This window comes from Oncorhynchus mykiss, chromosome 30 (assembly GCF_057628025.1).
Source record: "Oncorhynchus mykiss isolate SJ-2025 chromosome 30, ASM5762802v1, whole genome shotgun sequence".
Lineage (NCBI taxonomy): Eukaryota > Metazoa > Chordata > Actinopteri > Salmoniformes > Salmonidae > Oncorhynchus > Oncorhynchus mykiss.
In genome coordinates this window covers 32,282,407-32,309,263 of record NC_143051.1, presented here as the reverse complement: position 1 = coordinate 32,309,263, position 26,857 = coordinate 32,282,407, and the positions used below count along the sequence as shown (strand labels likewise).

At 42.1% G+C, this 26,857-nt stretch overlaps 2 protein-coding genes across 2 annotated transcripts; both read left to right on the top strand.

Moving 5' to 3' along the window:
- The first annotated feature begins 3,227 nt into the window (after positions 1 to 3,227).
- LOC110488313 (E3 ubiquitin-protein ligase RNF139) lies at positions 3,228 to 9,723 on the top strand. Its single transcript, XM_021560504.3, has 2 exons — positions 3,228 to 3,613; positions 7,431 to 9,723. The coding sequence occupies exons 1-2, from the start codon at positions 3,451 to 3,453 to the stop codon at positions 9,281 to 9,283; spliced, it is 2,016 nt and encodes a 671-aa protein (XP_021416179.1). The 5' UTR covers positions 3,228 to 3,450; the 3' UTR covers positions 9,284 to 9,723.
- A 2,595-nt stretch (positions 9,724 to 12,318) lies between these two features.
- Positions 12,319 to 25,845, top strand: LOC110488312 (transmembrane protein 65). Its single transcript, XM_021560502.3, has 7 exons — positions 12,319 to 13,662; positions 19,032 to 19,076; positions 19,616 to 19,683; positions 19,871 to 19,925; positions 21,499 to 21,541; positions 21,761 to 21,866; positions 22,035 to 25,845. The coding sequence occupies exons 1-7, from the start codon at positions 13,404 to 13,406 to the stop codon at positions 22,152 to 22,154; spliced, it is 696 nt and encodes a 231-aa protein (XP_021416177.1). The 5' UTR covers positions 12,319 to 13,403; the 3' UTR covers positions 22,155 to 25,845.
- The last annotated feature ends 1,012 nt before the right edge of the window (positions 25,846 to 26,857 follow it).

Here is a 26,857-nt window from a genome sequence, read left to right as displayed (position 1 = left end):
AAGTATGATTGACTTGGAGTTACATTGTGTAGTTTAAGTGTTCCCTTTATTTTTTTGAGCAGTGTATAAAAAAAGACATAGGCTAATTAAATCGCTATGGAGCGAAGACAGTTTCAACCCGACGCATGGCGCAATACTTGGCTGTGTTATCACACAGTTCCATGGTTAGTGCAGGCAATAGACAAGGGTATAGCCTACTATTGTACATTATTATATGTACACTAACCTTCCAACATAACCATGGGTTGAAGAACTGAATGTGGTAATTTTTAGAATTAATCAAACCACTGGTTTCTTTATTTTCGCAACAGGCCGTCCAAACCTGTTTTTTTATGATTCATAAATACTTTCCTAAACAATCTACAAGATGAGTATTTTTAAATTTGATGAAACAGAGACGAACATGCATATAGATGGATGGCTTTCTTTCATTGATCCCTAATATGAACCCCGTTCTCTCAATATATTCTAGTGAGCGTGTCGACAACATTTTTACTAAAAGGTACAATGTATTTAAAAGGGATGGCTTAAGATACAGTGGGGAGAACAAGTATTTTATACACTGCCGTTTTTGCAGGTTTTCCTACTTACAAAGCATGTCTGTAATTTTTATCATAGGTACACTTCAACTGTGAGAGACGGAATCTAAAACAACTATCCAGAAAATCACATTGTATGATTTTTAAGTAATTAATTTGCATGTTATTGCATGACATAAGTATTTGATACATCAGAAAAGCAGAACTTAATATTTGGTACAGAAACCTTTGTTTGCAATTACAGAGATCATACGTTTCCTGTAGTTCTTGACCAGGTTTGCACACACTGCAGCAGGGATTTTGGCCCACTCCTGTCGCTGGGCAATATGGACTTTCAGCTCCCTCCAAAGGTTTTCTATTGGGTTCAGGTCTGGAGACTGGCTAGGCCACTCCAGGACCTTGAGATGTTTCTTACGGAGCAACTCCTTAGTTGCCCTGGCTGTGTGTTTCGGGTCGTTGTCATGCTGGAAGACCCAGCTACGACTATCTTCAATGCTCTTACTGAGGGAAGGAGGTTGTTGGCCAAGATCTCGCGATACATGGCCCCATCCATCCTCCCCTCAATACGGTGCAGTCATCCTGTCCCCTTTGCAGAAAAGCATCCCCAAAGAATGATGTTTTCACCTTCATGCTTCACAGTTGGGATAGTGTTCTTGGGGTTGTACTCATCCTTTTTCTTCCTCCAAACACGGCGAGTGGAGTTTAGACCAAAAGGCTCTATTTTTGTCTCATCAGACCACATGACCTTCTCCCATTCCTCCTCTGGATCATCCAGATGATCACTGGCAAACTTCAGACGGACCTGGACATGTGCTGGCTTGAGCAGGGGGACCTTGCGTGCGCTGCAGGATTTTAATCCATGACGGCGTAGTGTGTTACTAATTGTTTTCTTCGAGACTGTGGTCCCAGCTCTCTTCAGGTCATTGACCAGGTCCTGCCGTGTAGTTCTGGGCTGATCCCTCACCTTCCTCATGATCATTGATGCCCCACGAGGTGAGATCTTGCATGGAGCCCCAGACCGAGGGTGATTGACCGTCGTCTTGAACCTCTTCCATTTTCTAATAATTGCGCCAACAGTTGTTGCCTACTCACCAAGCTGCTTGCCTGTTGTCCTGTAGCCCATCCTAGCCTTGTGCAGGTCTACAATTGTATCCATGATGTCCTTACACAGCCTTCTGGCCCTGGCCTTGGCCTTTGTGGAGAGGTTAGAGTCTGTTTGAATGAGTGTGTGGACAGGTGTCTTTTATACAGGTAACGAGTTCAAACGGGTGCAGTTAATACAGGTAATGAGTGGAGAACAAGAGGGATTCTTAAAGAAAAACTAACAGGTCTTTGAGAGCCGATTTCTTACTGGTTGGTAGGTGATCAAATACTTATGTCATGCAATAAAATTCAAATTAATTACTTAAAAAATCATACAATGTGATTTTCTGGATTTTTGTTTTAGATTCCGTCTCTCACAGTTGAAGTGTACCTATGATAAAAATTACAGACCTATACATGCTTTGTAAATAGGAAAACCTGCAAAATCGGCAGTGTGTCAAATACTTGTTCTCCCCACTGTAAATGTGCTGAAACCCCTATTGAATGAAAACTCCACGCGAAAATCTGTTGGCCAGTAAGTGGGAGGGTTTTCAGTGGTTGAATGAAATTGATCAGAGCTCGCAAGGTAGCCACACCTGCAAAGCACATTATGTGACTGCATAAGGTAGTCTGAATATCAAATACTGAGAGGTGTGTAGGAAAGGTGTACATTTCCTAAGTCTGAATCGGTCCCTAAATGAATCAACATGCCAGGTGTCATTTGACTGATCTGTGCGTGTTTAGATTGAGCAAGAACCCCCTCATGCATTTAATTATGTTCCAGGGAGAGTTGGAAGTGAACCATCATCGATTGCAAAAACATACATTCAAATGTTTTTAGTGATTTACTGAAAGCTGCTGAAAGCCAGTTATTCAACAGCTGTAATATCTTATTCAAAACATCTGGGAACTCAGAAATCTCCAACTTGTGTTTTTTTTTTTTTTAACTAGGCAAGTAAGTTAAGAACAAATTCTTATTTACAATGACGGCCTAGGAACAGTGGGTTAACTGCCTTGTTCATGGGCAGAACGACAGATCTTTCTAGATCTCCAACGTTCAGACCTGAATATCACTGACGTTATGATTTGACCTCGGTTTTTCCCCGAGTTCCCTGTTGTCTTGAAAGTGCCATAACGGCATGTCGACAATATCACAGGCCACACCTTTTCACGTCCGAGGCAAAGATGTTTTATAACTAACGCAAGATAGGCCACGGCCTGTCGTTTCAAATGGGATAAATGAATCCTAGTGGGAAGAACAAGCAATGAGGTGGGCAGAGCACATTTCCGTTAGGGAACGCCTACTCTGTGAAGTTCGTGTGTGCAATAACTCAATTTGCCCTTTGCACCCCTTCTAAAAAACGCAACTTTTAGAAACTTTGGCAAAGGATAAAATCTACAACACTTAGTCCACTCTGTTCTTAACATATTATAGTTTTGAAAACAGAAAACTGTACTGAGATCAAATGTTTCATATATGAGAAAATTCGCTACTTGTTCGCCAAATCCATCTTGCTCCATCTTTCCCACAGCCTGCCACTGGGCTTCTTCTCACCACCATATTTGGTAGGGAAAGGAAATGACAACCGGATGCTTCACATTTGTACATCCGGTGAAATATGTGTCTCATTGTTCTATCTGTGTCCGAGGGGGTTCAAAAAAGATTAGCAACTTCCGCGTTCTTTGCATAGCAACAGGCGAAGATGGCGGATTGTACGGACCCCGTTAAATAACGTGTGGGAAGTTGAAACTGAAAGAAGCCAGAAGTTGGGGTTTTTAAACTCTAAAACGGAGTGACAGAGTCCTCCAAGGACTTACATCGTAAGCCATGGCATCAGCTAATGTCCGGATCGGCCAACAAGCCTTGACCGTGCTGGATGTGGCACTTCGCGTCCCTTGCATCTTTATTATCGACGCCATTTTTAACTCTTACTATGATCCTGGGTCAGGATGGGCCGGGACAGCGGGGAAGATTTTAATCCGAGTCATGGGTAAGATAATTATTCGTTTTGGACACCTACATGCGAGCCATTACCACCCTCTTGACAGCTAGTTAGTTACTATTGTACACATCAGGGTGGCTGAGCCGCGTCACGTAAATGGCGAAGGGCCTCGACTACAGTCCACTCCTTCCAAAGCCGATTTACCAGCGATAACAACTCGAAGACCTTGTTTTGCGCAGTTGTTAGCCAGCTAGGTAGCTAATAACTCTACCCCAACGAATTGTATGCTTCCTAGTACAGTTAGCTAGCCAACTAACGCTTTAACTAATATTTTGGTCATATGCCTGTCTATCTAACAAATGAATGCCAGCCAGGTGTCTTAAGATATTTTACTTAGGGCCAAGTAGTTAGTAAACTTGTGAAGAATAAGCTAAACCAGTTGTCCATAAAGGACAAATAGTTCACGGTGTGGCCTTCATTTTGTCTTGTCAATACTGTCAGACAAACATGTTTAGATGTCAAACAAACGTCTAACTAGCTTACAGAACTCAATGTGCCTTTTTTCCCAACACAATGTTTGCGTGACAAACAGCCTACCTACCTAGTATACAAGTTACACTATATATAGAAAAGTATGTGGACACTCCTTCAAATTAGTGGATTTAGCTATTTCAGCCATACCCGTTGCTGACAGGTGTATAAAGTCGAGCACACATGCATGTAGTCTCCGTAGACTATGGAACGTCGCTTGGGGTTTTAGATGCATGTCAAATAACACTCGTTGACGCGTTAAATAAGCTTTTAATTTGACACGTCAAATAACACAATTCTGTTGTATGTTCTGAATTTGCACGTGCAAGCCAAGCGCCACCACTGTCAAACTGTACTAAAAAGTCTGCAAACAAGCACACACTGGCCACGAACAATGTGTTTACAATACCGCGTTGGTAATAAGGCATTATTTGTTCGACCGCCAAACGCTAACGTTATAAGCAAGCAGCCAGCTAGCTTCATCTGGCTAGTGAGGCTCGACCTGACCGGGTTATGTGTTATGAAGCTAGCCAATAAGGATTAGCCACATTAGTGGAATTTGCGGTTTGCCTTCAAAATAAAAGTACCTCTTTTGAAAGCGATGCAGAAGGTTACAATTGGTGAAATCATGCCATGATGTTAAACAAGGTTGGAACGTGAAGCAATGAAATGGGGTATCAGTCTAGTCTGTGACACCCTCAGAACACAACTGTGAAGAGTTTACACAAATATTAGCGTTGTAGTTCTTATCGCGGGACTGTGACTGTGTGAAATCGGCTCCCCAGTCAGCATATGGTGTGTATTGACATTCATATTGCACTGTACAGCTTTACCTAAGGATTGGGGATCAATGAAATGGGGTGTCAGTCTACTCAACACCCAACATTTTTTTCCCAACGTCCTCAGAGTTATTAGACTTCAAAACATCAACACAGTATTGTTTTTCCTCTGAATTAGTGTTCAATACACAATAAATGTGCCTCAATTAAGTTGTTTCAGAGTCCTGCACTAAGAGCTACTCTACTAATGTTCTCTGGGTGTCACTGAGTAGACTAATACCCCATTTCATTGATCCACAATCCATAGGTAAGGCTGGACCAGTGAAATAAGTATGCCCCAGTGTAATTCTAATAGTGATTTTTGTCAAATTAACAAATTATCTTTTGATTTCAAATAACATTCCAACCTCATTTAACATGATCTATTCAATTATGATGTCAATTCTATTTGTATTCAATTGCATCACTGTCAATTTTGAAGGCTAACCACAAAGTCCACTATTGTGGCTAGCTTCACATAGATGGGTCCGACCACCATTAATCAAATAAGAACTGTCTTGTAAATTAGGGTTATTTTAGATGACTAGCTAACTATATAGCTACTGAAACAGATTGTCGTTTTTGGGGAAGAACATTGTTTGCATCCTACAGCTAGCTAGCTTTTTTACGACCAGCACTGTCCAGAGCTTGGGGAAGGGCAGGTGCGCGAGACAACTTTACCAGCATCATAGCATACATATCGATGAATCGTTGTGACATGAAATACGAGTGAGTGTAATCACTGTGTAATAACTATGTACAAAATTAATGAACGTGTTAAATTATTATGACATGCAGTCATACCCAGGTCCTGATTGTCAAATAGTGCACGTGCAAGCCAAGCGCCACCACTGTCAAACTGTATTAAAAAAATCTGCAAACAAGCACACACTGGCCATGAACAATGTGTTTACAATACCGCGTTGGTAATAAGGCATTATTTGTTCGACCGCCTAACGTTATAAGCAGCCAGCTAGCTTTATCCAAACGCCATTCCATAATAGACAAACATTGGCAGTAGAATGGCCTTACTGAAGAGCTCAGTGACTTTCAATGTGGCATCGTCATAGGATGCCACCTTTCCATCAAGTCAGTTCTTTGAATTTCTGCCCTGCTAGAGCTGCCTGGTCAACTGTAAGTTCTGTTATTGTAAAGTGCAAACGTTTAGGAGTAACAATGGCTCAGCCGTGAAGTGGTAGGCCACACAAGCTCATAGAACGGGACTGCCAAGTGCTGTACAGTAAAAATCGTCTTTCCTTGGTTGCAACACTCACTACTGAGTTCCAAACTGCCTCTGGAAGCAACGTGAGCACAATAACTGTTCATTGGGAGCTTCATTAAATGGGTTTCTAGGCCAAGCAGCCGCATTGCCAAGTGTCGACTGGAGTGGTGTAAAGCTCGCCGCCATTGGAGCAGTGGAAATGCGTTCTCTGGAGTAATGAATACCCTTCACAATCTGGCAGTCCCATGGACAAATATGGGTTTGATGGATGCCAGGAGAACGCTACCTGCCCCAATGCGCACAGTGCCAGCTGTGACGTTTGGTAGAGTAGGAATAATGGTCTGGTGCTTTTTTTCATGGTTCGGGCTAGGCCACTTAGTTTCAGTGAAGGGAAATCTTAACGCTACAGCATTCTAAATTATTGTGTGCTTTCAACCTTGTGGCAAAAGTTTGGGGAAGACCCTTTCATGTTTCAGCAATGACAATGCCCCTCGTGCACAAAGCGAGGTCCATACAGAAATAATTTGTTGAGATCGGTGTGGAAGAACTTGACTGGCCTGCACAGAGCCCTGAACTCAACCCCATCGAACACCTTTGGGATGAATTGGAACACCGACTGCGAGCCGGCCTAATCGCCCTATATCGATGCCTGACCTCACTAATGCTCTTGTAGCTGAATGGAAGCAAGTCTCCACAGCAATGTTCTAACTTCTAGTGGAAAGCCTTCCCAGAAGAGTGGAGTCAGTTATAGCAGCTAGTGTTCTAGTAGGTGTCCACATACCTTTGGCCATGTAGTGTACCATACTACTCCCTCCTTGCAAACATGTCATTTAGACCTATGTAATGTTTTTCAGACACATTTTTAGTTTGCCTTGCCAGAAGAATCCGACCCTACTGTTGTGGTTGTTTACACTGAGCTGCACTGGGGTAGGAACGCAATCATGGTTACATTAAGACACCATGGAGCCGGCGTGAGATATGGGTCGGAAAACATACCTCGATGCATTGATGGGATATGCCATTATACTCCATTAGACCTTTATGCACACGGATACATAGAAGAGTAATGGTAGGGTCGGTATTTTCTGGCAAATAGTTTGCCTAAACAGTAAGATATTGCCAAATGACTGATTCCTCTCCAGCTAACTGTAGATCTAAACCTTATCATAAATCAATACTTGTTATACAGTACGGGGTTTATTTCTTGTGATGGCATGAAGGTAAAACATTTTTGTTGTTGCATGCACTGCAGAAACAATTTGTATGTTGACAATATGGTTTCAATTTGTTTCAGGTATCACGGTCTCCAGTGTGGTCCTGGTGTTATCACAGAAGGCCCTATTCAAGGTCTACACACTATTCTTCGCTGTGCTCCTGGGAGTGGCGGCCGTTCTTATCAACTACTACGCCACATCTCACATAGACTTCTACAGCGCCTACTACAAAGCAGCGCTGGGCTTCAGACTCCTCCCACGAAATGGGCCCACCCTATGGCTGGGCATGGCTGTGGTGCAACTCCTTTTTGGCATGGGCTATGTGGTGCTGCTAAACCTTCAGTCTGTGTTTGCTGCTCTTATGGTCCTGGATATCATGATTCCGCTGTTGGGACTCATAATCGAGCTTCCCGTGGATGTACGGCAACTGGTAGCGGTGGCCTCTGGCCTGGCACTGGCTCTGAACACAGCTGTGTGCCTGGCCCTTAAGCTCAAGTGGTTCTATTACTCCTGCCGCTATGTCTACCTGCTGGTGCGTCACATGTACCGCATCTACGGGCTGCAGCTTCTGGTGGAGGACACCTGGAAGAGGATCCGCTTCCCGGATGTGCTGCGTGTCTTCTGGCTCACACGCATGACAGTGCAGGCCATCATCCTAGTCTACGTGGTCAAGGTGGTGCGGCACGAGAGTGGCGACCACAGCTACCTGACGTGGGACGTTTTCTGGGACCTGTTCAGCAACCTCATCATCAGCGGCTGTGACTCTATGCTGACTGTGTTGGGCATGAGCGCCGTCATCTCCTCCATCGCGCACTACCTGGGGCTTAGCATCCTAGCATTCATCGGCTCCACCGAGGAGGAGGACAAGCGGCTGGGCTTCGTGGCACCCGTTCTCTTCTTCATCCTGGCCCTGCAAACGGGCCTGAGTGGTCTGGACCCTGAGGAACGGCTGGTACGGCTCAGCCGCAACATGTGCCTTCTGCTGACTGCCATCCTGCACTTCATCCATGGCATGACGGACCCCGTGCTCATGTCGCTGAGTGCCTCGCACGTCTCCTCCTTCCGCCGCCACTTTCCGGTTCTGCTGGTGTCGCTCTGTCTCTTTGTGCTGCCTGTTGTGCTCAGCTACGCCCTGTGGCACCACTATGCCCTCAACACCTGGCTGTTCGCCGTCACTGCCTTCTGCGTGGAGCTCTGCCTCAAGGTGGTGGTGTCGCTGACGGTCTACGGCCTCTTTATGGTGGATGGCTACTACAACGTGTTGTGGGAGAAGCTGGACGACTACGTCTACTACGTGCGCTCCATGGGCAGCGTCATCGAGTTTGTCTTTGGCGTCATCATGTTTGGCAACGGCGCCTACACCATGATGTTTGAGGCGGGCAGCAAGATCCGCGCCTGCATGATGTGCCTCCACGCCTACTTCAACATCTACCTGCAGGCTAAGAACGGCTGGAAGACCTTCATCAACCGGCGTACGGCCGTCAAGAAGATAAACTCCCTGCCGGAGGTGAAGGGCGACCAGCTGCGCGACATTGAGGACGTCTGCGCTATATGCTACCAGGAGTTTGCCACGTCTGCGCGCATCACCCCATGCCAACACTACTTCCACGCACTCTGCCTCCGTAAGTGGCTCTACATCCAGGACACATGTCCCATGTGCCACCAGAAGGTGTATATTGAGGAGGAGGTCCGGGACAAGGCACCCTTCTCCAACAACAACGGCTACGTGGCGCCAGGCGGGGATGTAGGCCAGTTTGCAGCGCCCGGCGGGGCAGAGGACGAAGCAGCCGCAGGTGGGGCTGAGCCTGAGAATGAACTACTGGAGGATAATGACAGTATTGAGTATGACGAGGATGAGTGGGGGACACAGAACAGGGAAACGCCTATAGAGGAAGACTATATTAATGATGACACAGACTCTAATGGGGACTGATCAGAATATAGAGAGAAATATATTATATATATATTTAAGTTAAAAACAATTTTCTCAATATCAGGGATGTCATTTATTTTCTCTTTTTAGATTTGTTTCCTTTCTTGTTTGTCTTTGGGCTAGCTGCAGAGGTGTAATTGCTATGACTGAGTGTGCCTAGGTGGTTGGGTGTCCCAAGAGGTGCAGTTCAGTGTGAGACCCACATTCCTCGTGTTTTGTAGGGATGCCGTTGGTCATGTGTTTGCTGTTTTGCTGAAAGAAGGTAAGCTGGGAGCCGAGAGGGGTTCCGCAGCGCCGCGCTAAGAAGAGGTTTAATTAAAACGTGACGTGCTACTGTAATCACTGATATACCTCTTATCATTACTACTGGTCTCTTGTGTGACCTTGGTTAAATTGTGTACGTTATTGTACATGTAATAAAAACACGTTCCCTTAGAAAAGATGTTGTATTCAAATGAGTGTTTTGACTGTACTTTACTCGATTTCAACAGATGTTTGAGTCATACCTTGAAACTGAAATTGCACCATGTTTTGATCAGACCATGTGTTAATTAAATGATCTCTGCATTTCAACTAGCTCACTTCAAATAGTTGTAGCCATAGCCGCGGGAAGTAGGGGTGCTGAGGGTGCTACAGCACCGCCTGAAAATATGAATATAAACCATTTTAAAACAATATTTTTGGGGCATTTTTTTTCTTCTTACAAAAGCAGTGCACCGCACCTTTAAAGTTGAACTGACAGCGTTTTAACTACTTTGCAGATATGAAACAGAAAAACCTTAATATCAGTAAAACAATATCAAATTCCCAGTTCATGCTATAAAACCAACTAAGAGGTTTTAAAAATGTACACTTAGGCATTGTTGGCAGAATAGATGGATGGAGGTGACTGCCAGATTAATATAATTCACCAATACATTTCTTGATAGTCCACAAAATATTGCTATCAGGTTGTAAATCACAGCTGGCCTGGTACATTGTTTGCTACCTCCATTCGGGATGCACTTTCTGTTTCAATGACTCAATATTTTGGACAAAAACGGACGAATGTAACGAAGGGCAATGATCACAGGTCAGTCATTACCATTACCAGTACCAATAAACTAGTATCAATTGATGTACCAAGTTAAAAACACTGAGCCTAACTAGCTGCTAGGAGGATGTCATGTCATTGGAGGAGTGGGTGAGTGACTGACTTTTCCCCCTCATATCGTTTTTCGATGGCTAGAGATGCAGATGTCATTTGGTTAGCTAGCAAAAACTTGAACAACTGTTATCCAGTTAGCCTGAGTGAATTTGCGAATGCAAGAAATGTACTATCTATCTACATTGATTTTCAGAGCGCTCTCGTCTGTGTGTCAGGGCGCAGAATAACCGAATTTATGAACGCACAACACCTGCTAGATATGACCGGTGTCAGTAAACATAACTATTACTTTTTTTGCCTAACATGTAAACAGCCAAACCAGCTCTATTAGGGCGATTAAAATGGTCAGAGTAAGGCGTTCTTTCATTTGTGTCTGGAAGTAGCTAGAAAGTTAGCCAACTTTAGACAGTTAGCGTGGGAGTTTGGTTGGGACAAGAATTAATGCATTGGCAGGCAAGCTGCAGAAGGACGAGTAGGCTACAAGTCCCCATTTATCAGTGCAATTTTAACGGGCAACTTGCTGAAAGTTTGAGATGGTTTAGCTAATGTCCCTTATCTTGTTGTTGATGTGCATAACTGAGGGAGAGAGAGACTACGTGTTCATGGTTGTTTGATCAGTAAGACTGTAAAGTTCCTAAATCTAAGAGGACTCCCGTGGTATTTACATATTTTCAGAAATCCATTCAGGTGTATTTGTGGCTTCTGGTGAATGCATTCTAATCTAAAGGCTGCGTTGTTGCAACTGCCTGTAAACACATAGTCCAGTTCAAAGTGAATGATGGCAGGCCTGTGTGGCAAATAGCTTGTTTACGTAAATGCCTATTGTAGCTCTGATTTGCTATGGTGGACCGGTCTGCGTAGACTTCTGGACGAGACAGATGTTTTATTCACTGAACTGTCTATTAATTGTACAAACGCAGGGCCGCATTCCCGCTCTATATTGCTGTATAATTTTCACAAATGCCTTACTATACGTCATTCCCAAACATTCTAAGAATTTATGAAAATGACCATATCTACGTGCTTGCTTGTCAGAAAATGTTTTAAAAGGTGTAATTCTTCCTGGGGGTGTGAACAGATTTTAATATAAAATGCTGTCAGTTCACTTTAAGAGTGCTGATGGACCGATATAGTGTCCGTAACTCAGGCAAGAATATTTTTCTGCACCCCTTCACTTCTTGCGTTTAGCGGATGAGAGCTATTGTCAAGGAAGAGAGTTTGTGTTTATACAGGACATATCGGTCAACCAATCATGTCAACACGGAGCCCTCCGCATTGTTACAAAATTTGAGAGGTGTCTGACGATGCGGTACAGAGCTTAATTTGGCCTCTGCATGCCTCCAGATGATTGCCTATTGCGTAACACCCTCCATACCAGGCTTCCGAACACATGGTCGGATCAAACATAAATGGGCTTTAATCCACTCTATTGCAGTTTTAAAACACAACTAAAATTACATTATTTAAAAATGGCAACAGCTTCCAGAGAAACTAAAGTTTACAATGTTATTTTCAATATAGCTTTAAAGTGGTTTGGTCAGTAAGTACCCAAGAATACATTCAAACACTAGTAAATGCACCCTTTTCATCACAGCATGATATGATGAGCAGTGATGAACTTTGAGCTGTTTTGACAAGTACCTAGGAGGAACTAGCAGGGATAAGGGATCGACATTTTCCAACTCTGCCTACAACACACAAACCAAATTAAAACCTTACAAACCAAATGCTGAATCCTCACATAGATACTTGACAATGCAGCCATTTTTACACATTCTTTGGCAAAACAAAGGTACTACTGATCACACATGGCTACTCATGTAATAATGCCTCGAAATAAATTGAGTAGCGCATCCTGTTTTAAACCACAAGGTGGTAACATTACAGCATTTTTATAAACTTTGTTTTACAAACAGACAGCATGTGATGATTCCCTAGTTGTTGGATATTTTATTACCCATTTAGCCGAATGTATGTACATTGGACATATACATTTTGTAATGACTGATTCAGTTAAATTTGATACGTTTTGTGTTGCATTTTGGGAGATGTGGTTTACTACTACTCGAGGCGGAGCTCAGTCATGATGAAACTTGGACCAACAAATATCTCTGGAGACGTGGTAGCAAGAATAATTAATCTAGCTAGATGAATATATCTATGATATGTGAAAATGTCAGCTCAATGTAGTAAATGATGATCGAGGAAGAACACGAGAAGAGAAACCATACGGTATTTGGGAGAAAAACAACTACATGGGTCGCAAGTGGAAGTAATCGAGGAAGGTTTCCAGTCGATGACTCGGCTCATAACATTGAGATCAGTTTTTTGGGCCATATCAAGACTTTCTGAGGAATTGCACGGACGTTTGCAGTGAAATTGCTTTTTTTCTCAAGCCCAAAATTGTGGACCCGACGCCACAATATTATTTTCTTACGGATCGTCGACTCATATTGGCAGGCATGCCAGAGTCTTTGGTGACATGCGGTTTTGTGCAATTAGCTTAAGTTGGCTAGCTGGCTATTGTTTTCCTTTCGCGAACTGCTCTGTCTTGCCAAGCACATTTAGTAATCTATTATTCCAGAAATGCAACAGGAGTCGACTGCAGTTTGCTAACTACATTAGTATTTCCAAAATAATAGAAGAGTGGCCTTTCACTTTGCATGGGCATTACTTTATCTACAAAGTAACGTTGCAATTTGGCAATAATAGCTAGCTAGTTTAACTTTACTTGCTAGTGTGGTTTAGCTAGTTTGACTGCTCTCAAATGATTACGCTAACGCGTTCAATGTTGGCTACTTACGTTACTACAGCAAACACCTTGGTACAGTAAGCTAGCTAGTTTTTCGAATTGGCTGGTTGGCAGTGCTGTTCAATGTCAAACTGGAGGAGAACCTATCCATCTTATTTGAAGGCTTTTGGGATACACCATTTTTTATTTGTACGAACAACACATTTGCCCCTTTTGCCACAATGTTCAAGCTTTGTCTTCAGAGAACTCTAGGATACACAGTCTCCGCAAGAGCAATGCTGGAAAGTGTCACTGCCGGAAAGGTTTTGAAGGTGTCCCGCGTGCAAAGCTGTTGGATGGGAACGCTCGGACTCAACGAGCAGCGGGAGCACCTGAACTCTCCAAAAAGAGCAAAAGAATTCATCTACAGCCTTCACCCCAAAGAAAGAACATGTTTACTCAAAGAACTGCAGAGCTTTGAGTCCATAGCTATAGCACAAGGTAAGATAAAAAAAACAGTTATTGTAATCAAGTTATGTCCAATTTCAAGGGTCACTAATGGATATGGTTTCAGATAAATTATAGTCCAAATTTTTCAGAGATGAGTAGAAATAAGTGGAGGGCGCCCAACCAAAGTGAGTAGGGGTGCAGCCAAAAAATGCAATCATTGAAAGGGAATAGGCGCAACGCTCGCCCACCATTGAACATGATTTGTTTTATTTAAAGCAAGGTTAAAAGAAGGCCATTGAAGTCAAAACGTTAATCTTTCAAGCATGCTTAAAATATATATAGAATCATGGTGGGCGTGTTGCTCCTTTTCAAATAGAAAGCAACATTTTCACAAGGCGTTTGGGTGGGGTTAGGAGACACCAGCATGGAGGCCACTTATGATTCATACCTCTTTCCAAGGCGTTGCCTGTAACCTGCCCCCTCTCCCATTTCTATAGCCAGAATAGATTCAGACCCCTTGCTTACAGCTGCACTGGGGATGAATAGGATTCCAGATTTAGATTAAGATGCGGTAGAGCTGCGGTATGGCTTGGAAAACGTACCCCAACTGTGAAACAGATAAGATTGACGGTACTTCTCTGTGTAATATTTGGTATATTGTATTGTGACTATTCAGAATACAATGCATTTCTCATGCCTGGATTGAGGTATGTTTTCTGAGTGTTATCTCTCGGCCGGCTCCGCAGTGTCACAACCAAAACAAAAGCAAATGCATCCAACAAGGTTGGAGAATTATTGCGTGATAAGAATTTGGGACCATATACCAAACTTTTGACCAATTCAATACTAGGGCTGTCTCCGACTTAAAAAAACAAACAAAAAAAACTTTTTTGACCGACAGTCGTCTATTCTTTCAACCAATCGATTGCAAAACAAATGTACTCATATTTTTCCACATAGACACACCCTATGTGTTTTAATAAAATCAACTATATCCATTGAGCTTGTCTGATGCTTTAAGCTTATAGTTTGATGCCTTGAGGGCGTCAGAGATCTAGATAAGCAGAAGAGAAAAAAAACTTAACCAGAACCCAACTATTCTCCTCCCGCCCCTGCTGGCTTTCGCAGTTTCTGCCATTACTCTCCTGAAGATATCGGTAATATGCTACATGTGGAGTCTGCAAACTTTCTCATGTGGAATGCCAATTTATCTTACCATTTCTACTAGGGATGCATGATATATCGGTGAACATATCGGAATCGGCTGATTTTAGCTAAAAATGCCAACATCGGTTTCGGCCCAATGTCTAGTTTAACTGCAAAGATAAAATGTCAAAGCTACTGTGCATACCTATATGACGTAATGACGCCACATAACATTTTGCGCTACATGTGCAACACAGCATTCCTAACCTAGCCCACACAATGTCTGCAGTGTGAATCGAGCAGTCATTTGAAAGAGTAAGAACATTTCTGGTTGGTCAGGATGATATCTAAGAGGGTGCCCATAGTTAGAGATTCAGGGTTGTACCTGATAGGTTCCTTGATAATTTGTGTGAGATTGAGGGCATCTAGCTTAGATTGTAGGACGGCCGGGGCGTTAAGCATATCCCAGTTTAGGTCACCTAACAGTACGATCTCTGAAGATAGATGGGGGGTGATCAATTCACATATGGTGTCCAGGACACAGCTGGGGACTGAAGGGGGTCTATAACAAGCGGCAACGGTGAGAGACTTGTTTCTGGAAAGGTGGATTTTTAAAAGTAGAAGCTCGTTTTTTTTGGGGGGGGGGCACAGACCTGGATAGTATGACAACTCTGCAGGCTATCTTTGCATTAGATTGCAACTCCGCCCCCTTTGGCAGTTCTATCTTGTCAGAAAATGTTATAGTTAGGAATTGAAATTTCAGGGTTTTTGGTGGTCTTCCTAAGCCACGATTCAGACATGGCTAGGACATCCGGGTTGGCGGATTGTGCTAAAGCAGTGAATAAAACCATCTTAGGGAGGAGGCTTCTGATGTTAACATGCATGAAACCAATGCTTTTACGGTTACAGAAGTCAACAAATGAGAGCGCCTGGTGAATGGGAGGGATGCAGGAGGCTGCAGGACCTGGGTTAACCTCTACATCAGAGGCGGAGTAGGATAAGAGTATGGCTAAAATAACTGGTCGTCTAGAGCTTTCGGAACAGAGAGTAAAAGGAGCAGATTTCTGGGTGTGGAAGAATAGATTCAAGGCATAATGTACAGACAAGGGTATGGTAGGATGTGAGTACAGTGGAGGTAAGCCTAGGCATTGAGTGACGATGAGAGGTTTTGTCTCTAGAGGCACCATTTAAGCCCGTTGAGGTCACCGCATGTGTGGGGGGTGGAACAAAAGGGCTAGCTTAGGCATATTGAGCAGGGCTAGAGGCTCTACAGTGAAATAAGGGGGGAAAAAATCACTAACCAAACAGCAATAGACAAGGCATATTGACATTAGGGAGAGGCATGTGTAGCCGAGTGATCATAGGGTCCAGTGAGTAGCTAGGCGAGCTGGTGACACGGCGATTGACAGCTAGCAGATGGGCCTCAGGGGTACATCGCAACGGGAGAGCCTGTGGACCCCCTCGGACAGTTACGTCGGCAGACCAGTCGTGATGGCTCGGCGGGGCTCCGTGTCGGCAGCAAAGGGTCCAGGCCAATTTGCAAAAGTTATTGAGGCCCAGGAATTGTCTCATGGCTCTCTTCGGGTCGTCAAGGAGATGGGCCTAGCTCCAGGCTTACTGGTGCTTGCTTCGGGATAGAGACGTTAGCCAGGAGTAGCCACTTGGATAGCAGCTAGCTAGCTGCGATGATCCAGAGGAAAGGTTCAGAGCTTGCGGTAGGAATCCGGAGATGTGGTAGAGAAAAGCAGTCCGATATGCTCTGGATTGATATCGTGCTGTGCAGACTGGCAGGAATTGACCGGGCTGAGGCTGGCAGAATGTCGGATACTGCTGCCTTGTTCCATGTCACTCTGTCTTCATGTTCAACAAGAAATCCCCAGGAGAATCGCTTAGTGATTCAAATAACTTCCTAGTAATTTTTTTGACAATCTTGTCACTATTTGTAAGCCTTGTGATTACGACATCAGCTTGAACAGCTTTTAACACAGAAATTGCATTGAATATCAAGGCAGTATGGCGTTGTAGTAATGGGCTCTTTGAAATGATAACCCTGTTATCCAAACAAGAATGCAACTATGTGCCAAGCATCATAATGAACAGATCAAGGGATGATTGTCTGTTCACCCAGCACCAAATCTGTAATGGCAAGACCATGTCTCAGCATTTTATGCCAATATACCAATAATAAGTTGATTTTTAATTTGGAGTGGTTAGAAGTGTGTTGAATAAATGCAGTTTCCCTCCCGTAGAAGCCATTAAAAAGCAATTAACAGTCTTGTCTGCAACTCCAATTTCAGTCAAATCGTTTTAGCAGATTTCAGGCTTTTTTGAGCTATGTAGTCATTTTACAATCTATGGCATCTGGCTGCATTGCCCATTGTTCACTGGCAAACAAAACATCTTGGCACATATTTCCTTTTTTCCTCTCCAATTTAGTTTAGGATATATTTACTTTCACTGCTTTTATGGAGATTAAATTGGCCATCAGAGACTAGACACAAACACACCTCTTCTCCAATTTGCTTCCTAGCAGCAGGTACAGCTACTCTTATCTGATGTGTTGGCTGCTGGAGAAGTGCCAGTTCCTCAGAACTGTGACAGCTGGCAGATGGTGACGATTGCCACAGACGAGATGAATAGACAGCTCTGTAATTAGGCAGAGGCAGATGCACCACTCCAGCTAAGCTCTGAGGGAAACAACCTATCATCGCAGCACTGCTGCCTGCTGTGCCAGTTGTTCAGAAAGGCAATTTAGAATGCAGTGTTGATATCGCTCTAAAATTATGTTGTCTAGGTCTCACTGATTCCTCTGAAATGAATGAAGTGGAGGACATTGGAGTGGCAGATGACATATGTAGCCTTATGTTATTTCTCATTGAACATCTACTGGCTGCAGATTGCACAGATATCAATTTTGGAGTCATAGAAGTTTTGGGATATTTTCCCATCCGCCCAGTCTTTTCCCCCCATGAGTCAACAGAAATTAAATCAAACCATAAGCCTTTGTTGTGCCAGATGGTGTTGTTTCCTCAGCCACTACCAACATGTTTATTATTGGTTTTAGAGCGACAAAGGTAAAAAGCTCTGGACATTCACGTCCCATTTTTCACTCTCCCTCAAGCACTTTTCTTTCAGTCGCAACATAAGTTTGTGGCTTCTATAGTCCACACTGAAAACCTATTCTCTTTTATGAGCGGCTGTGCACTCATGAGCAGTCTGGCCTGCTGCTTTTGATTTAATAAGTAGGCTATTTCATGACATCAATTGTATTTCCATCCCCATTTAACTGCGTCAGTTGGGGGTCACCTCACCCTAGTCTTGGGTTACCCCTCCAGAAATAGCGCCCCAACCCCTCTGTCCGAAGGGAGCATCTTTGACCTATTCCAACCATGGTCACATTTAGAGTTGTGAATCTGCTTAGCGCTGTGCTGGGGTTTGTGTGTTTGTTTTTAAAACTGAACTCTTAATGAAGGACCCAATTGGGGCTAAAGGCATTTGTCTCCCATAATTCACCCAGGATGCACCTGGCCACCGTCCCAGAGTGCAACCCGCTCTAGTGACCAAATGCATCTAAAACTGGAATTGCAAACTCAATCTATTTTATGAGACATGGAAATAAATCACCTTTCCATTCTGGACCCATGCTGCTACTATCACAACCAGGGGTTGGAACCAAACAGTACCATTATTTATTTTTTTGTTTCTGTTCCACTGTTCCGACCTGCAAAATAAAGTTCTGAACCAGTTGGAACCCCCAAAAAGTACCCGATTTATGTCGTTCCTTTTTAACCTGAAAGTCTAAGCCTTTAGGGGGGACGGGACTTTAATTTACAGTTTTGATTCTGTTCCTCTAATAATTTGTATTTTCTGTTCCCTAAACCGGTTCCAACACCTGACTACTACTAATGAATGGGGGGAAAAAACTACCGTTATATGATGAGTAATGGGAGACGTGCATGCCTGTCCACATTCACTCCCACAAAACAGTTGACTGACTAGTAGTACAATAACTTAACACAGAAACACATTTACTGAATATCCTACCCAATATTTTTTTCTCCCATTGAATATTGGCACCTCTTGGCTAGAGCGGAGTAGTTCATTCAACGTTAGGCCTATACAGTGAATAATATGCTGGAATGTTTGCAGAAACACATCTGTGCCAAGCTTTCTGGGAGAGAAAAAATGAGGGTGGATTAGGATCTTAAAGATCTCCCCAAGTGCACATAATTTTGCAAATATAAATGTTTGTTTTTGATGTTCTTGCCTTTCAGAGACGCAAGAGACTTCACCGCTTACTCAAGCTCAGATCAGATACGGTAAGATGAAAACTGTCACTCAAATTATGAATAAAATGTTTTTTGTACCATAGAGATATTTATAGCTCAAAAGTTTTCACAGTGGGGATCAAAAAGGTCGTCCCTTCCGTAGCCACATTATACACCTTGGAAAAGAGTCTAATTGTCTCATCAGCTTTGTTTCCCAGTCGCTCTACTCTAGTGCTATTTATCTCAAAATAACCAACAATATAGTGTGTGTGTAGGGAGATGTTCGAGTCAGCCATTGAAAATGACAGTGTCAGCTTTCGAACAGTGGTACTGAGCTAGTTTTTGCCAAGCTGTTTGACAGTATAGAAATTGTCAGTAGTACATTGCCCCCATAAACATATAGTACAGGCAGGCAGGCACAAACAAGCATGTGTGAGTCACTTAGTGACAGGGTAAGTGTCAGTCACTCGCATCACTCAACAGGAACATTCCTATTCATATGATGGAGACAACTCCCAAGACAGATTGATTTTAGCAGCAAACTATAAGACATTTTTTATTTTTAATATTCTTTACAATTTTGCTTGCAGTGCTCCTACACAATGCAATCCCCTTCATTGGTTTTGGCTTCCTGGACAATGCCATCATGATTGCGGCGGTAAGTGGTATTACTTTTTTAGGTGGTTGAATTTACATATCGTTTAGTTTTAAATTAGCATTTGAAATGTATTTTACATTGTAGATGTTCTATGGGAGGATGAATTGAGATTTGTTTTGTTTTTGGAAGTCAACATGAATATCTAACACCAAGAAACAATTGTAATATTTCTGCTTTTGACTTTTAGGGAACCCAGATTGAGTTGTCTATAGGGGTCACCTTTGGACTATCGACCATGGCAGGTAAGATTGATTGTGATCTGAAACATTCAAATGTAGCAGCAGCTCCCTCAATGGACATTGGTCGACTTGGAATACTTCAACATTCTGAGTGGTGCAGCGGTCTAAGGCATTACATCTCAGTGCAGGAAGCGTCCCTGGTTCGAATCCAGGCTGTATCACATCCGGACGTGATTGGGAATCCCATAGGGCGGCGCACAATTGGCCCAGCATCGTCCGGGTTTGGCCGGTGTAGGCGTCATTGTAAATAAGAATTTGTTTTAAACTGACTTGCCTAGTTAAATAAAGGTTAAATAACATTTTAAACAGCACCCTTACAGGGGTCAATTATCTTACAGTATAACCAAAAGAGCAAAATAAACAGTCTAGATAGCCTCTTACCAATGGGGTACATTAACTGTTGCTATGGATACCACATCAAAAGATACCCCAGTCCTGATTTCAGAGTGAAACCAAAAGTACATATTGGGACGACCATCTGATTTGGAAGGTAATGATGGTATACCCAGTCGAGTATATTCCACATCCTGTGACAGATGGCATTCATTTTACCCTCCACTATGGGGCCTGATGGATTTTGTAGGCTACTTTTTTGGAAGCATGTAGGCTACTGTCCCTGAATGGAATTCAACTGACAAATACTTTTGTTTATTTGATATCTGCTTTTTCCATTGATGGCTACGGCAGCTATTACAATTGGGCTAAAGCATCTCCCGAGAATTGTGGGATGCTTTTGTTTAGAATAGACTATGTTTCCCTCATGCCAAATTAATCTGTATTTAACTGATTGACCACTGAGCACATCTGATCAGTCCCAAACAACTGCTTTTGCAAGGTTTTGGATTCGTTAGACTGCGATACTCACATTCTGCTTATGCTCCCCAAAATACTTTTTAGTGCACTAAAACAAAAACGCATTTTGGGATGCAACACTAGTGTGTGGAACTGAATTCTTGGACCACTCTAGCACCTTGGGGTTCACTTTTGCATTATCACCACTATCCAAGAAATAATGGTTTAATCAGTGAGTACAAGAACATATAGATGCTTGCCAAATCCAATTCTCATAGTCAGCGCTGTCTAATGCTGGCTCATGTTAATACACATCGATCTACTTGAATTCATTGTGCTTGAAATTGGCTCATCTCATCCATAATTTACCAAGTGCTATTATATAGTGCCACTACACATCCTCACCCCAGTGCAATTTATGGTTGCTCCTTATCCCAGTGTGATGCACAAGCAGCGTTTTCACGACGCTATCAGGGTTTAAAGCAGCCAGATCTAAGTAGTTCCTTGGGCTGGTCAATATTGTGGCTGACTTTTGAGAGCTCCCTGATGCTAATGAAATGGAGTGATAATACAATTCAGTACACTGATCTAATTGCAAACTGTAGAGACAGTGGCTGAACTTTAATTTTATTTTTTAGGTATCAACAGCCTTTCAGCATTGTTACATGTTTAAACAAAGATCAGAAGAACAGGAGCAGTTGTATTGAAACTTTTTGAACTGATTTTGAGAATCGTTTGGTTGAAAGACTATGCATAAATCCCTGTTATTCCCCTTCTGTTACAGCTGCAGCTCTTGGGAACCTGGTTTCAGACCTGGCTGGACTTGGGTAAGAGGACCAACCACTCCTCCATTAGGTCTAATATTTAGACCGTGATAGAACTATCAAAGCTGTGCAAGTACTTCGGGGGTGGGGGGGTATGATTATGAAATGAGTGTGTGAATTTCTTTTCTGTGAAAATTCAAATTTGACCTTGAAATGGAAGGGTAATAAAAAATGTACATGACTACCATAGCTGGGTTTCTTATATTGTCCTTCTGTGGGCAGTCTTGCAGGATACGTGGAAATCCTAGCTTCCAGGCTAGGGATGCAGGTTCCTGACTTGACCCCCAAGCAGGCAGACATGTGGCAGACCAGGGTTAGCTCGCACATGGTGAGTGTTTAGAAATGATCTTTATGGGCTGGCTTAGTACTGGACTAAAAATCTTCATCTGGTTATGAGAAACTGGCCGTATATAAATTGAGATATTTAGAGGATGGCTGGGTTACTAGTTATCCATGTTCAAAGAGTTATGATAACCTAATAGTACATTATTCTCAGGGAAAAGGCATTGGAGTCACAATCGGATGCATTCTCGGAATGTTCCCCCTGCTATTCCTAGGGGATGATGAAGATGAGCACAAGAAAAAAGAAGCACAAACAAACACCCCAAACTCTTAACAGCTTGTAAACTATTTTTTTGATCTCGAGTCAATTGCAACAAGCATCAGCAGCATGATTTTAGTTGATCTCTATCTCTGAAAACCTTCTCTATTTTATTATATATGCCATTTACCAGACGCTTTTATCCAATGACTTAGTCATGGGTGCATACATTTTACGTACAGATGGTCCCGGTAATCAAACCCACTATTCTGGCACTGCAAGCGTCATGCTCTACCAACTGAGCTACCAGATAATCTTCTGAAAATGTATTATGAGCTTATAAAAGTAGTTGCATTTGATGGCAAGGTATTTTCGCAGGATGGATTTCGTTGATGGGTTGAACATTTGTTTGAGATGAAGTTAAACCAATGTACACTTCCGGTCGAAAGTATTTTCTACATTGTAGAATAATAGTGAAGACAAAAACTATGAAATAACACATATGGAATCATGTGGTAACCAAAAAAGTGTTATATATTTTACATTTGAGATTCTTCAAAGTAGCCACCCTTTGCCTTGATGACAGCTTTGCACACTCTTGGCATTCTCTCAACTTCAGTCTCGAAGGAGTTCCCACATGTGCTGAGCACTTGTTGGCTGCTTTTCCTTCACTCTGCAGTCCGACTCATCCCAAACCATCTCAATGTGGTTTAGGTCGGGGGATTGTGGAGGCCTGGTCATCTGATGCAGCACCACATCACTCTCGTTCTTGGTCAAATAACCCTTACACAGCCTAGAGGTGTGTTGGGTCATTGTCCTGTTGGAAAAACAAATGATAGTCCCACTAAGCCCAAACCCGATGGAATGCTGTGGTAGCCATGCTGATTTAGTGTGCCTTGAATTGTAAATAAATCACCAGCAAAGCCCCCCCCACACAATATAACACCTCATCCTCCATGCTTTACAGTGGGAAATACACATGCGGAGATCATCCATTCACCCAAACCGCATCTCACAAAGACACAGCGGTTGGAACCAAAAATTTCAAATTTAGACTCCAGACTAAAAGACAAATTTCACTGTTTCTTCGCCCAAGCAAGTCTTCTTCTTATTGATGTCCTTTAGTAGTGGTTTCTTTGCAGCAATTTGACCATGAAGGCTTGATTCACACAGTTTCCTCTGAATAGTTGATGTTGATGTCTGTTACTTGAACACCGTGAAGCATTTATTTGGGCTGCAATTTCTGAGGCTGGTAACTCTAATGAACTTATCCTCTGCAGCAGAGGTAACTCTGGGTCTTCCATTCCTGTGGTGGTCCTCATGAGAGCCAGTTTCATGATGGCTCTTGATGGGTTTTTGCGACTGCACTTGATGAAACATTCCGTTCTGGACATTTTCTGTATTGACTGACCATGTCTTAAAGTAATTGACTGTTGTTTCTCTTTGTTTATTTGAGCTGTTTTTGCCATAATATGGACTTGGTCTTTTACCAAATAATCTTCTGTATACCCACCTACCTTGTCACAACACAAGTGATTGGCTCAAACGCATTAAGGAAAGAAATTCCACAAATTAACTTTTAATAAGGCACACCTGTTAATTTAAATGCATTCCAGGTGACAACCTCATGAAGCTGGTTGAGAGAATGCCAAAAGTGTGCAAATCTGTCATCAAGGAAAAGGGTGGCTACTTTGAAGAATCCAAAATCTATATTTTGATTTGTTTAATTAACTTTTTTTTTGTTACATATTCCATATGTATTATTTCATAGTGTTGATGTCTTCACTATTATTCTACAATGTAGAAAATAGTCAAAATAAAGAAAAACCCTTGAATGAGTAGGTGTTCTAAAACTTTTGACAGGTAGTGTATGTGATTCACATGAGTTATTGCAAGTTACTCATAGACTCATCCCTGTTGGCCCACTGATGGACTACACTGCAGTCAATTGGTTTACATTTATCATGGAGTTGTTGGAAGCTGAAATGAAAACACAAATCATGTTGTCAGTCTTCAAGTTTCACAATTTTGGCAAAAGATAAAACCAAGGAAAATGTAAACTGTTACCTCGATGGTATTTTATTTTTGTTCTGATTGAAACATCAACCGGTTGAACTAGCTTGTACATTATAGAATATTTTCAAAGGATACGTCTTTTGTTGAGGAATTTCTGTACAATATATGATTTGATTTTTTTTTGTCAACAAGGAAAAGGGGATTACTTTATCATTTGACAATCAGGTCACGAATGCTGTTTATAGCACTACCAACCCAGTTTTTCAGAAGTTACAAACATACCTGTACTATACACACACTACATTGAGTATGCATAATGCCGTGGGTTCCTAGGATGTCAACATCTTGAATTGGCTAACTGTTGCTAACTAGCCTTCACAATTATTTTAGCAAAGCCTATTTTCACAGTCCATACCATTGAAGTGCCTCAAGTTGTATTTTTATTAATTTTTTTGACCTTTTTAAAAACAAGCACACAGATTTTTATTTTGTGAAAAAGTATTTAACTTCATGTTTGAAAGCGTCATTTTTAGTATGTAAATGTTTGTTAATCTGCTTTATTTTGGAGAAATTAAGGAAGTAAGCTGAACAATTAAGCGTAAAACTGCACTCACTACAGTATGTGTTCTAAAACAGGTTGGATTTATGTGCACAGAAGACGAGCAATACAATGTTTCTTAAAATGCAATTACTGCACCTATTATTTTGTTGCCAATATTGTATACGTTTTGTAGGATAGCTACGAATTTGTTTATCTGAGACAACCATTTACTTATGGTGGCCTAAAATCAGATTTTTTTTAAGATGTAATCAAACTAGTCATTTGTGTGAAAGGAAATTATTTGTTTTCTGTCTATTTGAATATCGGTATTCGTTTTCTCAGTTTGCCTTTTTTAATTTCAATAAATGCGGAACTTAAACTGGAATGCGCCTCACAACACTGCTGTATTTCCTCATGAATTGTAATGAATGTTCATAATGACCCTCATATTTAAACTATTACTGCTAAATGCAGTTTTGTTGTCAGCAATGTACTTGGATGTAAAAACACCATTGCAGCACAACCAGACTAATAAGAAAGTGTGCACCAAGGTGTAACAAATGGTTTGATAGTTTTGTTTGAAAGCAATGAATAATGTTGTGGGTGAGTAGTATTTCTGCAGTTTGGTCTTGATCTCTCTACATCCTTCTCTTTAGCACTAATCGCCATGCACAATTTCCTCACCTCTGCCCTCTGGTGGCTGAAACATTTGTATCTGCCTCGGCTCATTCCCCTTACTCATTCCCCTTCCCCTTACTGCTATTCCTCCTGGCGTTCTCTGGTCTTGCTTGTTGCACCAATTTCCCCTCCCGTGGAATCTTTGTTTTTGCCTGATTTCCATCAATTATCTGAACAGCCATCTCCCCGTCCTTGCTATCCAACTCTTCACTCTCCCTTATTGGTAATTGCTCCACCATGATATCTCAGACCTCTCCATCTCTCCTCCTTGTGTCATGTTTTTTCTTTGTCCCCATTAATGAACATGCAAGAAAGTCTCATGCTAATGAGAAAGCTACCGGCATTCATTTAAACAAATATGGACTTATCGTCCAATGCTCTTCCCCACTACCATGTGCATAAAATGTATCTATGCTGCCATGTTTGCATTTTAAAATGTATACTTATACCATTGAAGAGAAAATACTTGTGTAAAAAGACTGACTACTCTTGTATTTTGCAACAATGATTTAATAAAACATGCAAACAATGTTTTACGGTTCTAATACTTTTTATAAAACTGTTCTGTCCTGCCTCCCCATCCCTCCTTTGTGCCTGTGGCCTGTGCAAATGCAGGCTAAAGGGGTATGCTTACCTTAATCCAACACCTTGTGATCTTGTTACGGAACATTTGGCGTATTGGCTAAGGGGTTGGGTTGAGAGTTGCTGGACCTAAGTTTTAGTCCTGGTTGGGGCCACCTTAGTCAATACAAATTACAGATAATAAAAATACGAAATTCTGTAATATTTTAATTGAACAGTTCGCTAGACACGTGTCCTTTCAATAATATACCTTTGCTAACCAAGTTTCTTAACTAGTATTTTGTTTTTACTAACCGTTCCTAACAATCTTTAGTTCTTTGTACAGCTAGACAAGAGTTACTTAATTTTTTCCCCTTGTGTCACCAGGTTTTTCTTTCAACTAGTATTTTTATTATTAATTGATTAAACATTTCATCGAGTGTCTGCGTTGCCAAGGGCTAAAATAGAACTCCTTTCTATTTCTGATGCAGATCGCGCTGAAAGTCCTGCCTCTCCCATCTCCTCATTGGTTAACACCCACGTGGGTGATTGAAAGACTAACTGTTTTCCCGGTAATACTATGAAAGTTTAGATGCCGATCACCATATAAGTTCAACGATGGAAAGGCCTGGAAGGAGAGATGACTAGAAACGATTCGGTTGGCTGTTTAATGTGTGGATTAATTTGTCGGAGTAGAGGACTTTGCAGTTCAGGTAAAATAACAACTGTTTATATCCCAGGACAAATTAGCTAGCAACAGCAAGCAAGCTAAATAGGACAAATTAGCTAGCAAGTGCAAGCTAACTAGCTAAATTGCCATACATGTTAATTTTTTCGACCTGTCCCCAAATTAATGTCATTGGTTCAGAGTTTGTTTTGATATTTTAACTTGCGTGTCGTGATCGCGTTTGGTGTGGGGGGACAAAGTACATCTATGCACGATGGCACACGTGCTCAGCCCGGTTTGAGTTCGGTGTGATGC